Raw genomic sequence first — 15,481 nt, forward strand, 5'->3', positions numbered from 1 at the left:
GTGACATAGTTCACAGAATATGTAACATCTCTCTCTCTCAGAGAATCCTCGCTCGGTCAACCTGCGCAAGATAAACTCTGAATGTGGGGCAAAAGTCGACTGTTTATATCTGCGGTCTTTGTACTTGGGCGACGTTCTCCTCCAGCAATCCTGTCGCATGTTTCTAGGTTCTGCTTTCCCAGAGCTTGGTTTGTTTGTGTGTGTTGTGTGTGTGAGAGATAATTTGTCAGTGTATAAGGCTTTACGTTTTTCTTTGGCCTGATCCTATTAAGCGATTTATCATTTGTATGTAAATGAAATGTATGAATATTTATAAATCAAATATAATTCAAAGCAAAGCTCTTTACAAATAGAGCATAGTAACTCATTTTATCCACATTTGACAAACTCCTGTTGTTTATAGTTTAGTGTTTGGTTGAAGTATCTAACCGCGGAGAACGCTTATTTTCTGGGTTCTAATTACCTGTGACAACACATGGAACAAAATTCGACATTCGTCAACTACAAAAAGCAAATTGTGACAACACCATCGTAGTGTGAGAGAGAACGTAACGAAGAACAGAAACAAGGAGAGAGCGGTGGAAAGGGACGAGTGCGGATGGGAAGAGTGTGGGATGGCACAATCGCAACTTTTATCTCCCTCGTCACTCGTAACATGGTGGCCCCATTGCCTAGCATGAGCTCTCGAATGTCAAGTTAGGGAAAGGAGTACTGACGACCTACTTGAGAGCGAAAGATCAAATGTTGACACATATATGATTGCTGAATAATGACTGCACCGTGTCTGCATTGCCCATGTCAAAAGCTGGAGTCAGAACATACGTTTTGGACCTCTAGTGCTATCTTCATCATTCTAGTTCCAATCCCGTCTTACGTGTCGCCGTTATCTTTGATGACATAAAACTCGCCATTCACATTTCTCACTCGCTCTCGTGCACCACGGTGTCGAGGCCAACTCAATCAAGTATTTAGCTATTGTGTAAATACAATAAATAAATACAGGTCGGGTCACCTGTATAGGAGCGGGTGGAGCGGCGTCTAGCAGTCTCAACAACAACACAACATGGCTGCGTGTCCCACTGTCACTTTATCCTCTGGTTACAAAATGCCGGTACTTGGCTTCGGCACCTACAACAACTTCATGGTAAGGCTTTTTTTTTCTCACCTTGCTACCTAAAAGTATTTTTTTAATAATGTAGTAGTTGTTTTTTTGAAAATAACTGAGAGTGCATCATGCCATCTATTGTACTGTACGTTTGTCTTAAAACCAGCCTGTACTTCCTTTATAAACTCATTTTCTTCAATTCATTTAGAAAGTATTTAGTTTAATGTATAACAGTACAGCTGACAACCGATATTAACAAATGAAATTATCTGTAACTCTCAGGGTTGTTAATGTCACCGTGGATGTCATCTGTAAAGAAATTGGGTGGTGTTGTTAAGTCTCTCTATTCAGTGAAGTCGCCGATGTTAATTATTCTATCGTTTGCACTTTGTTATCAATCCAAGTGACAGTGCTAATGTCCTGCCATGTCCCTTTTGTCCAGGTGATATTAAGTCGAAATTGCATGTTATGTTCTTATGTCCAAGTGTAATACAACGAACGTACACTTACCTTACAAATGCACGACGTATTACAAACACACAACACAACGCTCGACGAGCCCCCGTAGATGACGATGAGGATGAAGAGATGTGTAGGTGAATTCAATGGAAGAGTCACAAGTTCAGAGGAATGTCACTGACAGAGTCATAAAAAAAAAAATGGCGGAGAAGACAGCTCACTTGGACATTTTGAGAGCAACTGCTTTTCTCTTATGTATGACGTCATTTTCTGCTTCAAGTGACGTGGAACAAATGACGTACACAAGACGTCAGACACAAGACACCATTTGTAGACGAGACAATACGAGACCTACCACAACTCACTACACTGAGGTACAGTGAATTAAGAAAAAGAAAAATATATATTACACCTAAAAGCATTACCAATATTCATCTTCTTCCCGTTTATCCGTGCTGCTAGCAAAGCTAACAAGTTGATAGCGTGGCAAATTACATCTATGAAGCAATTGAAGTACGAAATTTAATTAATATTTACTATTTAATGCATGATGCAGTTTGTCTTTGTAGCTTATGATACATTGTTTTGTATTGGTTTTACTGTTTGGTCCCCCGCTCTTTTGAAATAGGTTGAGGACCTCTTCAATAAATAAATTCAATTCCATTCTTCACGATAATTTTTATAGATTTTTAGAATCCTCTTTGTTTAACCGCAGGATTCTGGAAATTTGTTTTTCTGAGATCCAAACTCTCAGCCATCGATTACCATTGTGTTATCATGGTATCAACAAACCACGCCATAACATTTTGTGTTTTTGAGCGAAAATGTAACTATGAATTCTGGGATTTTTTTTTTTGTGTGTGAAGAATCACGAGGCGGTGGGTGAGTCGGTGAAGGCGGCTGTAGATGCTGGGTATCGCCACATCGACACGGCCTACCTCTACCTCACTGAGCCCGCTGTGGGCAGAGCACTCCGCCAGAAGATAGACGACGGTGTGGTGAAGCGTGACGACCTCTTCATATGTTCCAAGGTTCAAAGAGACTGTGATTTTCTGGTTAAGTTTGTTGAGTGAGTGGGTGGATGGCTTGCTAATTTGGTAGAGAGTTCTTCAACACATTTTTATTTCTAAAGAATGGGTGTGTGGAAAGTACTGCAAAAGGATTGCTTTTCGATGAAATCGCAGAATTATAACTTAGTGCTATTGACCTTTGCCTCGTTTAGTATTGTGGGTTATTTATACATTTTTAATATGTAAACCTTGCTGACAAATCCAGAACTCTGTTATGACAGCTCTGGAGCGATCGACATGCAGATGTGGAAGAATCGGTGATGGAATCGCTGAATGACCTGGGACTGAGCTACCTTGACCTCTACATCATACATCATCCTGTCTCCTTGAAGGTATTTAATACATTAAACGCCTTTTTTATACTGACAATTTCGAATTTGATATATATATATGCGTGCGTGTATGTGCATGTGTGTATGACAAGTGTTTTTGTGTTTGCGCGTGAATTCGACTTACTTTATCAATTATTTGAGTGCAAATGTGCTGCTACTACTTCTAAATTTAACTGGGCATGGAAACAAGGGGAATTAAAATGATAGACTCTGGTTTTAAAATTTTTGCGGGTTGCTTAAATTGCAAAATGTCTTGTAAGCCCACGATGCCAGCGTTTGGTTGATCGCACTTCCGAGACTAACGGTGAACACTTTCATGGAGAGAGGGAGGAAGAACTCAATAACAAGACCTGGGGGTCTCCACAAACACACAGACAAATGTTTCAGATGCTACTCAAGCTAACGTTTACTTTGAGTGTAAACAATTCTTGTTTGTTTCACAGCGCCGTGAACGAATTCAGAACCTCGAAGACGTGGCTGCATCGGTTAGAACCAGGACACGTCGACCATCTGGACACCTGGCGAGTGAGTAAACTAAATACTTCTAAGCAAAATGATAGGTGAGTTCTCAATCTAATTTTCCTTCTCTGAAAAAAGCTAAAACCCAAACTATGAACATTCATGACTGACTGACCAAACGACACGGTGGTCAAGGCGGTGTATGTGTGAATGAGAGAGAGAGAGAGTGATGAAGAATTTCTTATGTGATTGTCGTCCATATGTCAAGATTATTAGCTAAGCCTAAACTAAGCAGCCATCCACATACCTACTATATAAAATAAATAAAAAGTACACATTAACATATGTTTCATCTCAGAATAACAAATTTACATTGTAGGACATGGAGAAACTGGTGGACAAGGGACTAGTTCGAAGCATCGGCTTGTCGAATTTTACCATTCCTCAGATCACTCGTATCTTGAAAGACCCCGGTCTCCGCCATAAGCCAGTATATCTGCAGGTAATGGTGAAATCACATGTCTGTCTGTATGTTTCAGAAAATTAGGAAATAAAATAGGCAAATAAATCAGTCAAACTGAAAGTTGGACTAAAGTGTGATGTCACTGTCCATGTCTGTCGGTGCAGGTTGAGGTCCATCCTTACTTCAGAAACAGCGAGCTCGTGGACTTCTGCAAGCAGGAAGGAATTGTTGTCACTGCCTACGCGCCTATAGGACGAGCTGGCACTGACTAGTCAGTGACTGAACTTTGACCTTTGTCTCATCCCTTGCACTAAAATACAAGAATTTTGTTAATGCTAAGGTATAGCAGGAAAACTCTCGACATAATATTTGACTCACCAAATAACGCTATTTTCACGTCGAAGAGAAATCAACTCCTATTTCCCTCCTCCTCCTCTCCCTCCTCCTCGTCATCATCATCATGGGCATCCGGATCAGCTCCGCCGCCATCATATATACAGTCTGAGTTAACTAGTCCAGCCCTCTAAAACCATCAATTTCTCATTTGTGGCCTAGTGTGTGTGTGTTTTTATGCAGCTTACTACGTTAGGCGCAGACCAGTGTTTTCACGTGCTCAGGTGTAACTCAGGATGACAGTAGAGAATTGAAGTAGTTGACGACCTTCACTCGTTCCACTTTAAATACACATTTAGACATTTATTGTTGTGCAGCGGACTGGCTTCGACTGAGAATGTCTTGCACGACCCTGTACTAAATAAAATTGGCGCAAAGTACAGGAAGACAACCTGCACAGGTAATTGTAGTCCAGCCACTGACACCTTTCACTATGTGTAAAGCCTTTCATATATTCACATATGTATACATAGTCACACGTGTATACACATTCACACACGTATATTCGCACATTATGTACACATGTTGACACTATTTATATAAGCATAAATATTTACATAATTCTCACTCTCACACATACACATATTCAGACACTCACCAACAGCTAAATACATATTCAGAACTCTTTACCATTTGTGCGCAAGCAATCAAGGGAAAGAAAGAAAAGTAGAAAAAAGGCGAACCAGATATGTGGAAGATCAATCAAAAGGACGAACTAGAGGATGTTCTTGATTCTCTATAATACTCTCATCTACTATCGAGAGAGTCAGTACCTGGAGAACTTTTGTAAGAATACTAGGGTGGATTTGAATTTTATGAGTATTTGAAAAATAGAGGTGTATGGTATATTGCGCATGCGCTCTTGTATTCACTTTTACCTGTGACTATTGTGTGTGTGTGTGTTTCAGGTGGCGCTGCGCTGGCATATACAGAGAGGTCTGACGGCGGTGGTCAAAAGTCTGACACCTGCTCACATTCAGAGTAACTTGCAGGTGGGACACTCTAGGATTGGTCATTACTCGTGATCCTGTGCCTCTATTCCATTGATTGTAAGAATTGCTGGCCCTGAAATATAAAGAATGAGAAAATGTTTGGAACTGCTTATATTAAACGCTTATTTTTATCTCAAAATTCCTTTTGACACAAGGGATACTGCATTTTTCAGATCTTTGACTTCGAACTCACCTGTGAGGATATGGAGGCCATATCGGCACTGGACCGTGGATTCCGTCTGGGTACATTTGCAATGTAAGCAAGAAAATAGATTATCTACTATTGGAAGATCAGCTTTATTTATAGCACCAAAACCGATAGCAAAAGTGGAGCTGTAGGAATTGTCATTTAAATAATAACCTAATACAGAAGAATAACAACAAACACGTAGCTTGTCCAACAAGAGTTTTCCTCATCGTCGTCGTCGTCATCGTGTGTGTGTGAGTGTGAGAGAGAGAGAGAGAATGTAAAAAAGTGTGTGTGTGTGTGAGAGAGAGAGAGGGTGAAAGAGTATGTGTGAGCGCGCTAATATCATTAAGTGATTTTCTGTTTTCAAATTTCAGGTGGAAAAACTTTACCTGAATATCCCTTCTAACAGGAGGATTTGCTGTCAGTGCGTCACTAGTAAATGACACAGGAGCAAAGAAAAATTTTGTGGATTTGTAATCTTATGTGTAAAACGCTGGTAGTTCAGTAGTCAATAAATATACATGTTACAAAGAAATGTTTATAGACATAAATAGTTAAGAGATTTTCCATTCACTCGTTTACACGACTGTAAAACTGCATTTTCTTTCCTCTTCTAATAATCTCTACTCTAATAAAGGTTACATGTGTGACAGCACACCTTGTTTGAACAATAGGTGATAGAGCGGTATACACTTTGACCCAGAAGTATGTTGTGTGAACTATAGAAATATGTCAAGACTAGTCTACACTTTGACACAGAAGTATGTTGTGTGAAGTATAGAAATATGTCAAGACTAGTCTACACTTTGACACAGAAGTATGTTGTGTGAAGTATAGAAATATGTCAAGACTAGTCTACACTTTGACACAGAAGTGAATTGCTGTAATTGAAACTATAGCGGTCTTCGTTGGTTTCTACTGCTAAATGCAGCAATAATTACTTCTGCAAAGTGAATAATAATTTTATTTAGCTTCATTTTGCAGTCATGTACAGTGTATAAAAGAAAACATTTATATCTGCTCTGTTGTTGAATATTCAGTTTTCTATTGTAAGATCTGTTTTGTTCTATGTGTATAGAAGCCGCCCATCCTCCCTTAACTCTTTTTTCAGGGGATTGGGAAGTTAAGTGTTAGAGACCTCACCTTTCTTTCTCACTCAGTCTCCATAGTCACACAGCCACTCACTCACCATAGATATATGTGAACAATACACCCCCCATAAATACCCATTTTTCTGTACATTTCTGTTCGTTATGTCAGACAGTAACCTAAATTTGACATGGGGTTTGCTTGTTTTCTTTACAAGGAGAAATAAGGATATCAGTGTTTCTTCTTATTGACCTGATGGATCAGAGGCTGTAACCTAATTATAACAGTTTTGTACTTTAGTCACAGGTAAGTTTTCACAGTAAGCACATAAATAAAGAGGCAGTACCATCCCTTTATGTTTATTCTCACATTTATACTTATTATACTTTTTAAAAATACTTTTATGTATTATACATTTTGGTATTAAAATTAAAACTAAACAACTAAGCTAGTACAGGTTCTCTTCTTGTGGCTTTGGGTGTTCGTGCAATTTGCTTGGCATACAACAGACTGACAACTTCATGGAACAGGACGGTTGATGGACCTGTGAAGTGTTAGGATTTGCTTACAACTGTTTGTGTAAACCAATATAAAAAGAATTCAAAATGTAATCTGAGGAAAACATCAACCATATACTTTCTTCTCTTCTCACCACAAACTTGATGGAATAATCGAATTAGAATTTGAAAATCATCTGCACCGGAGCATAGAACCGTTTTTAGTCTAGACTTCTCCCCCAGTGAATGCAAATCATTGACATTTTACATGAAGTTCACACAGTCAGTAGGCGTGAATCACATGTCGGGTCATCTATATATAACAGCGGGTTGAGCGGAGTCTAGCAGTCTCAACAACACAACAACGCAACATGGCTGCCTGTCCCACTGTCACTCTATCCTCTGGTTACAAAATGCCGGTACTTGGCCTCGGCACCTACAACAACTTCGTGGTAAGGCTTTTCTTTCTTACCTTAATTCTCTCGTCTTCTCTCTCGCTCTTGTTCTGCTTTGATTAGGTATCTCGATCTCTTTCATTTCTCCTACTGACTCCTTCTCTTTACAAACACCCTTTCTATCAACTTTTTTTCTTTTCTCTGCTTTAGTCTTTTTAATATTCTACCTCTTCTTATTTGAAAGTGGGAAAGTGAAGGCGAAGTCACCGTGATCAGACGTGTTTCGAGGCATGGGATTGTGAAAATTAATTCTCTTCTGCATCTTAAGTTTCATCAAAAAATATTTTTCAAAATTGTGTGTACGTTTGTGCTCTTCTTACCGTGTGGATCCTGTTTATTTTCGTGGGGATATTCAACAAAAGGGAACTTAATATTCAAATACAACCTATTCAAGTGAGTTCAGTGTACAACCGTACATACCAGGAACTGGATCCCGTGTTAGAACAGCTTTTCAATAAATATTTGATGTACAGGAGGTGAGGATTAAATCCACTATTGATGTTTGTAGGAAAGACTTTTCTGACTTTAATTCTTTACTCTGGAAGACAGAAATTGTGACGCTGAGCCAACATCTGATAAAAATTAATTGCACTGTTTGAACTTTCTGAGATAAATATAAAACTACCAGCAATGTCTTCCTCTAATCAACAATTAGCATAATGTTATAGTGTTCATCTAGACAACGAGTAGCACAACTGTCCAAAACCATTCTTCACATCATCATCCATCGATTAACATTGTGTTATCATGGTTATCAACAAATCACACAATAAACTCCGTGTTTTTGAGCGAGCACCTAGTATCACGTGACATAAAGTGTGACGATGGATACGAAAATGTAACGATGAATGTAACGAAAATGTAACGATGAATGTAACGAAAATGTAACGATGAATGTAACGAAAATGTAACGATGAATGTAACGAAAATGTAACGATGAGTCTTGGGATCTGGGATTTGTGGGGAATAATCACGAGGCGATTTGTGGCTGTACGTGGTATGGAAGCTGTCTTGGATGTTGGTAAAGTAGATGTGACCACCCCACCACCAAAAAAAAAAAATAAAAAAAAAAAAGCTTGAGAGAATCATTACGGAAAATGTTAATGGAGCAAAGTCTCATATGTGAAACCAAAGAACAGGTTTGATAATGATAAGCAAATAGGAATAAAAGGAGAATTACATGTTTTAAAAATGTCCCATTGACATTTGCAGTTTCCCAGCTGCAGAACGTGCACCGCTAAGCTGGTCACGTGACATAGTTCACAGAATATGTAATCTCTCTCTCTGAGAATCCTCACCCGGTCATCAACCTGTGCAAGATAAACTGAATGTGGGGCATAAAAAGTCGACAGTTTATATCTGAGGTCTTTGTACGTGGGCGACATTCTCCTTCAGCAATCCTGTCGCATGTTTCTAGGTTCTGCTTTCCCAGAGCTTTGTTTGTTTGTTTGTTTGTGTGTGTGTTAGAGAGATATAATTTTTCAGTGTACAAGGCTGTTCGTATTTCTTTTGCCTGACCATATTAAGCGATTTATCATTTATACGTAAATGAAATGTATGAATATTTATAAATACATGTGTCAAATATAATTTTACAAATAGAGCATATTAATACGATTTTATTTGTTGGCGGTTAAAACCTAAGTAAATCCACGTCGTGTTACTAATTTTATCCACATTTGACAAACTCCTGTTGTTTATAGTTTAGTGTTTGGTTGAAGTATCTAACCACGGAGAACGCTTATTTTCTGGGTTTTAATTATCTGTGACAACATATGGAACAAAATTCGACATTCGTCAACTACAAAAAGCAAATTTTGACAGCAACACCATAGTGTGAGAGAGACGTAGTGAAGGACAGAAACAAGGAGAGAGCGATGGAAGGGGAAGAGTGCGAATGGGAAGAGTGTGGGATGGCACCATCGCAACTTTTATTTCCCTCGTCACTCGTAACATCGTGGCCTCGTTGCCTAACGAGCTGTGGAATGTCAAGTTAGGGAAAGAACATCAAGAGTACTGGCGACCTGCTTGAGAGCGAAAGATCAAATGTTGACAAAAGTACAATTGCTGAATAATGACTGCACCATGTCTGCATTGCCCATGTCAACAGCTGGAGTCAGAAGATACTTTTGGACCTCTAGCACTACCTTCATCATTCTAGTTCCAACCTCCTCTTACGTGTCGCCGTTATCTTTGATGACATAAACCTCGTCATTCACTTCTCTCTCTCTCCTGCACCACGGTGTCGAGGCCAACTCAATCACGTATTTAGCTGTTGTGTCATTACACATGAATCCCGACAGGTCGGGTCACCTTACTCACCTGTATAGGAGCGGGTGGAGCTGCGTATAGTACAGTCTCAACAACACAACAATTCAACATGGCTGCGTGTCCCACTGTCACTTTATCCTCTGGTTACAAAATGCCGGTACTTGGCCTCGGCACCTACAACAACTTCGTGGTAATGCTTTTCTTTCTCACCTTCTCTCGTTTTCTCTCTCGCTCTTGTTTCTGAATATCTCGATCTCTTTCATTTCTCCTACTGATTCCTTCTCTTTATAAACACCCTTTCTATAAACTTTCTTTTCTTTTCTCTGCCTTAGTCTTTTTAATATTCTACCTCTTCTTATCTGAAACTGGGAGGGTGAACGCGAAGTCACCGTGATCAGACGTGTTTTGAGGCAATGGGATTGTGAAATTCTCTTCTGAATCTTTGGTTTCATCAAAAATATTTTTCAAAATTGTGTGTACGTTTGTGCTCTTCTTACCGTGTGGATCCTGTTTATTTTTAATTTTCGTGTTCAGGAGACTGTGTACAACCGTACATACCAGGAACTGGATCCCGGTGTTAGAACAGCTTTTCAATAAATATTTGATGTACAGGAGGTGAGGATTAAATCCACCCTTCATGCTTGTAGGAAAGACTTGCAGAAGAGTACGAAAATGTTACTGAATTCTCGGATCTGGTTTTTGTGTGGAAGAATCACGAGGGGGTGTGTGAGTCGGTGAAGGCTGCTGTGGATGCTGGGTACCGCTACATCGACACGGCCTACCTCTACCTCACTGAGCCCGCCGTGGGCAGAGCACTCCGCCAGAAGATAGAGGACGGTGTGGTGAAGCGTGACGACCTCTTCATATGTTCCAAGGTACAGAGACTGTGATTATCTGGTTAAGTTGTTAGTTTGTTGAGTGAATGAATGGTTGGTTGGCTAGTTTGGTAGAGAATTCTTCAACCCATTGGCTTGGCGACTTTTATCGCCAAAGAATGGGGATGTGGGAGATGTTGCGAGAGGCTTGCTAGTCGGTGATGTCGCAAATGTCAATTATATCTTGAGTTGTTGTTTGGTGCTTTACCTTTGCCTAGTTTAGGATTTTGGGTGAGATATACTTAGTCTGTGATTTTTAAAAAGGGAGTTCAAAGACGCATTTTAATCGTGACATTTTTCTTCAGCCCTGTATTACTATATGGTTATATTACAAAGGAAATATTACAACAATTATACGCACATTACTGGATGCTGAGGAAACAGTCTGTGATAGAATTCCTTTGATTTATAAATTTTTAATATGCAAATCCTTGCTGACAAGTCCAGAATTCTGTTATGACAGCTCTGGAACGATCGACATGCAGATGTGGAAGAATCGTTGATGGAATCGCTGAATGACCTGGGACTGAGCTACCTTGACCTCTACATCATGCATTATCCTGTGTCCTTTAAGGTATTCAATATACTGTATAATTAAATACAGCACTGGTTGTGGAAGAAGTTGCAATAGATACCAGTGCGTTTGCATGGCGAAGTGGGGGTGAGACGAATTATCACCGACACTCACGTGCGCTGTCATGCAGTCTGTCAGACATTAGCGCGTTCGTTTTCGTTATAAACAAGACAACTAAATCAGCTTTTTTGCAAACATTATGTAAATTTAATTATGGAAAAATTATTTGACAGTAATCAATAAAATTAAATGTATACAAATCTCGCTATACATCCTGAGTTACTCGTTATTATCCTAACGACTCTAATTATACATAAAGTCCTATAAGAAAATTTCTGTTTCTCAGTTTGATATTCAGACAGAAGAATACTAGGATTCATAGTTTAATTATCTCTGTTAACACCGCTCACTCTTGAGACTATACTCGTGATTCTTTTAATTTCAGTCACTGGGGACTGGTGTTCCCTGAATCCACAAATTTAAAAAAATCTAAAAGATATTTAAAAAGATATTTTTTATTAACGAATATCTGAAACATAGACACCGTCTCAAGGGGACAGACTTTGTACATAATGACGCTGCCTCTTAGGGACGAGAGACCACATCCTCATATTCCTATCTTGCGAACTCTCGGGTCAGCAGTTTTCTCCTTCAAGAATAAGGCCAAATGGTCTTAGGGCCATTCCTAGAGCCCAGTCCTCCGGACCAAATACTCTGTAGCATTTGCCAGGCCCATATACTGTTGACAGGTTGTTTGAAGAAATTACACTAATCCATAGCAAGAACAATTCAACTTGTGCCTATAATCCGGTGCAAAAGATATGTAATTTCTGCATCTTCCTTGGAACACACAGAGCAATGTTTTAGATGCGCCTGCAAACTAACGGTTTCTTTGTCCGTGAACACTTTGTTGTTTGTCTCACAGCGACATGAACGAATTCAGAACCTCGAAGATCTCAATGCAACGTTCGAACCAGGACACGTCGACTTTCTGGACACCTGGCGGGTGAGAGAGTACTTCTAAAATGAAAGCTGAGTTTTCAATCTAATTTTCTTTCTCTGAAAACGGTAAAAACAAAATTATGCTCATTCATCTGAATGACCAAAAGACCGCCTTGGTGGTCAAGGCGGTGTGTGTGTGTGGTTCTTTCACTTCTACTTCAACCACCCGTAAAGTTGTCCTGAAGACTAGTCTTCACATGAGTGTTAAAGAGCGTACATAGGGCGAACTAGTAAGGATGACACCGTTTTACAGCTCCCAGAGTTCCGCTCTGCCATCAGTGTTAATGTTGACAGGTCTAGGTCCTCTGTCAGTCTGTTGAAAAGGACTTAAAGCTCGTTGTTCTGACATGAGCTGAAAGTCATCAGTGAAGTGTAAGCTGCATATAGGTCTTCCCCTGATAGACAAGGTGTGTGAGTCATGGAGAATTTCTTGCCTGATGGTCTTCCATTTTTCTTGCTTTAATATCAAGATTATCAGCTAAGCCTAAACTAAGCAACCATCTCCACCAGAAAAAGTAAACATTTACGTATGTTTTCATCTCAGAATAACAAATTTACATTGTAGGACATGGAGAAACTGGTGGACAAGGGACTAGTTCGAAGCATCGGGTTGTCGAATTTTACCATTCCTCAGATCACTCGCATCTTGAAAGACCCCGGTCTCCGCCATAAGCCGGCATATCTACAGGTAATGGGGAAATGACATGTCTGTCTGTATGTTTAAGAAAATTAGTCAAATAAATCAGTCAAATAAACCTAAAGTTGGACTAAAGTGTGATGTCACTGTCCATGTCTGTCGGTGCAGGTTGAGGTCCATCCTTACTTCAGCAACAGCGACCTCGTGGACTTCTGCAAGCAGGAAGGAATTGTTGTCACTGCCTACGCGCCTATAGGACGAGCTGGCACTGACTAGTCAGTGACTAAACTTTGACCTCTGTGACATCACTTGCACTAAAATACAAGACCTTTGTCAATGCTAAAGTATAGCATGAACAATCTCAACATAATATATGACTGACCAAACAACCCTAATTCTATGTAAAAGATATTTGTTGACTGTGAAAAACAGATCTCAGGTTGCACAGACAACTCTGGTCCTCTATTTTTCTCACCAAAATATACTAAGACCAGGGTTTTCACGTGTTCAGGTGTAACCAGGTTGACAATAGAGAATTCCAGTAGTCTAACGACCTTCACTCGTTACATTTAATACACATTTAGACATTTATTGTTGTGCAGCGGACTTGCTCCAATTGACAATGTCCTGAATGATCCTGTAATAAATAAAATCAGTGCAAAGTACAGGAAGACACCTGCACAGGTAATTGACGCCTTTATACATATATTCACACATATGCATACATATTTACACATATATATATATATACAAATTTACTCATACCTATAAATACACATTCCTGCACATGTATATGCAAATATTCACACACATGCACATAAACATATTCTCACGCTGGTCAGCATATTCTTTTTACAATTACATAGATAATGAAGTTTATTAAAATGTTTATGTTTACCGCGCATTTTAGCTCAGATTAATTTCAGCACATGAAGGACTTTTGTAAGAATTGTTACCAGGGTGGATTTGGCCATTTTGTCACTATATTGTGAAATTACGGAAGCTGTTAAAACTAATCTTGAACTGCAAATTGTTTGAATGTGTCGGAATAATAATGCATGTTGTGCATGCTCTTGAGTTAATTTTGTATTTTGTGCATGTGTGTGTGTTGTAGGTGGCGCTGCGCTGGAATATACAGAGAGGTCTGACGGCGGTGGTCAAAAGTCTGACCCCTGCTCGCATTCAGAGTAACTTGCAGGTCTGGATACTAGTCTTTTTTAAAAAAAAAAATGATAGACCATTCTTCACGCTCCTGTGTCTCTATTCTGTTCATACCGAGAAAAATTGCTGGCACTTAAATGTAAAACAGTAGAAAATTTTGGGACAGTTTATTTTAAATGTTTATTTTAACTTCAAAATTCACTGATTGTCAATTTTACACACACACACACACACTAACATGAGTCACAACATATCTCTCAGGTCTTTGACTTCGAACTCACCTGCGAGGAAATGGCGGCCATATCGGCACTGGACCGTGGACTCCGCCTGTGTGCATTTCCAAAGTAAGCAAGAAAACTTATTATTTACTATTCAAAGTGCATCTATATTTATAAAACCGATAGCAAAAGTGTGGTGATCTCTCTAAACGCTGTCATTTAAACAAAATAGAACTATGACAATAAAAACTTTTTCCAACAAGAGCAAAACAAACAGTTTTCCTTACGAGTACATTTATAGCATTAATAGAAATAAAAATATTTATAGTCATAAAAGCAAGAAAGATAATTGTCAGAAAAAGCCGCAAGAATTTGCTGAAAATATTAGTTTTATGACATGCTCACCCTAGTGCACGTGCTGTGTGTAAGTGTGTTAGTGTTTGAGAGTCCGTGTGTTAGTAAAATGAAGAGAGTGCGTGTGTGCGTGTGTGTTAATGTAAGGGAGAGTATGTGTTAGTAAAAGGACGAGTATGTGTGCACGAGCGCGTGCCAATATTGAAAAGAGATTTTCTGTTTGAAATTTCAGGTGGAAAAACATACCCGAATATCCATTCTGAAAGGAGGGTTTGCTTTCAGTGTGTCACTAGTAAATGACATAGGAGCAAAGAGAAACTGTGGATTTGTAATCTTATGTGTAAAACGCTGGTAGTTCAGTAGCTGATAAATATACATGTTACAAAGAGATGCTTATAAACACTAATTTTAATTAACAGATTTATCCTCCTCTCGTCTTCACGACTGTAAAACTAAGTTTTCCTCAATATCAAATACTTGATTTACAAACCTTGAAAGAATAAATATCTTCAATGGAGGCTATCTGTATTTTGTTTGCTCTTCTTATTTTAAAATATAAGCTTTACTAAACTTGATGGAATCGGTGCCTCAGATGGAGGGTACGTGTGTCACAAAACAAATTTCACGAACCGTAGTAACTGGTCAAGAGTGGCCCACACTTTGACACAGAATTAAACTGCTGGAATGGGAACTGTAACTTTCTTTACTACATGTATCAGTAATTACTTTTAAAAATTGTGCAAATATTTTATTTAGCTTCATCTTGCAGTCATATGCACTGTACACATTTGTGTCTACTTTGTAATGTAAACGCACAACACTCTCATGGCTTCCAAGTCCTTTTACTTTAACGGCAGTCGATGGTCCTAAGGCGCAACCTCCACA

At 39.1% G+C, this 15,481-nt stretch overlaps 2 protein-coding genes across 3 annotated transcripts; both read left to right on the plus strand.

Annotated features, from left to right (window-relative positions):
* Positions 1–445: 445 nt before the first annotated feature.
* On the plus strand, positions 446–5,856 carry LOC112563925 (aldose reductase-related protein 1-like). Its single transcript, XM_025238399.1, has 11 exons — positions 446–1,144; positions 2,431–2,595; positions 2,856–2,966; positions 3,410–3,487; positions 3,805–3,927; positions 4,053–4,159; positions 4,599–4,681; positions 5,190–5,262; positions 5,336–5,339; positions 5,447–5,529; positions 5,838–5,856. Exons 1-11 carry the CDS (start codon positions 1,064–1,066, stop codon positions 5,854–5,856), a joined length of 927 nt encoding a protein of 308 aa, XP_025094184.1. The 5' UTR covers positions 446–1,063.
* A 1,516-nt stretch (positions 5,857–7,372) lies between these two features.
* LOC112564954 (aldose reductase-like) lies at positions 7,373–14,190 on the plus strand. Of its 2 annotated transcripts, none has more exons than XM_025240126.1 (8): positions 7,373–7,501; positions 10,486–10,650; positions 11,114–11,224; positions 12,150–12,230; positions 12,792–12,914; positions 13,032–13,138; positions 13,466–13,547; positions 13,978–14,190. In XM_025240126.1, exons 1-8 carry the CDS (start codon positions 7,421–7,423, stop codon positions 14,173–14,175), a joined length of 948 nt encoding a protein of 315 aa, XP_025095911.1. In that variant the 5' UTR covers positions 7,373–7,420; the 3' UTR covers positions 14,176–14,190. The 2 variants fall into 2 exon arrangements, with proteins under 2 accessions (XP_025095911.1, XP_025095910.1); XM_025240125.1 differs by lacking the exon at positions 7,373–7,501 and adding an exon at positions 9,815–9,965.
* Positions 14,191–15,481: the final 1,291 nt, after the last annotated feature.

Source organism: Pomacea canaliculata, linkage group LG5 (genome assembly GCF_003073045.1).
Source record: "Pomacea canaliculata isolate SZHN2017 linkage group LG5, ASM307304v1, whole genome shotgun sequence".
In the NCBI taxonomy this organism is placed as follows: Eukaryota; Metazoa; Mollusca; class Gastropoda; order Architaenioglossa; family Ampullariidae; genus Pomacea; species Pomacea canaliculata.

What these genes read in the sequence shown, in the direction of transcription:
- LOC112563925 (XM_025238399.1), top strand. Translation starts at nt 1,064, where the DNA reads ATGGCTGCGTGTCCCACTGTCACTTTATCCTCTGGTTACAAAATGCCG. An exon ending in GCACCTACAACAACTTCATG is followed by an intron (nt 1,145 to 2,430) that starts GTAAGGCTTTTT and finishes TTGTGTGTGAAG; the next exon opens with AATCACGAGGCGGTGGGTGA. An exon ending in ATCATCCTGTCTCCTTGAAG is followed by an intron (nt 2,967 to 3,409) that starts GTATTTAATACA and finishes TTTGTTTCACAG; the next exon opens with CGCCGTGAACGAATTCAGAA.
- LOC112564954 (XM_025240126.1), top strand. Translation starts at nt 7,421, where the DNA reads ATGGCTGCCTGTCCCACTGTCACTCTATCCTCTGGTTACAAAATGCCG. An exon ending in GCACCTACAACAACTTCGTG is followed by an intron (nt 7,502 to 10,485) that starts GTAAGGCTTTTC and finishes TTTGTGTGGAAG; the next exon opens with AATCACGAGGGGGTGTGTGA. An exon ending in ACAGGAAGACACCTGCACAG is followed by an intron (nt 13,548 to 13,977) that starts GTAATTGACGCC and finishes TGTGTGTTGTAG; the next exon opens with GTGGCGCTGCGCTGGAATAT.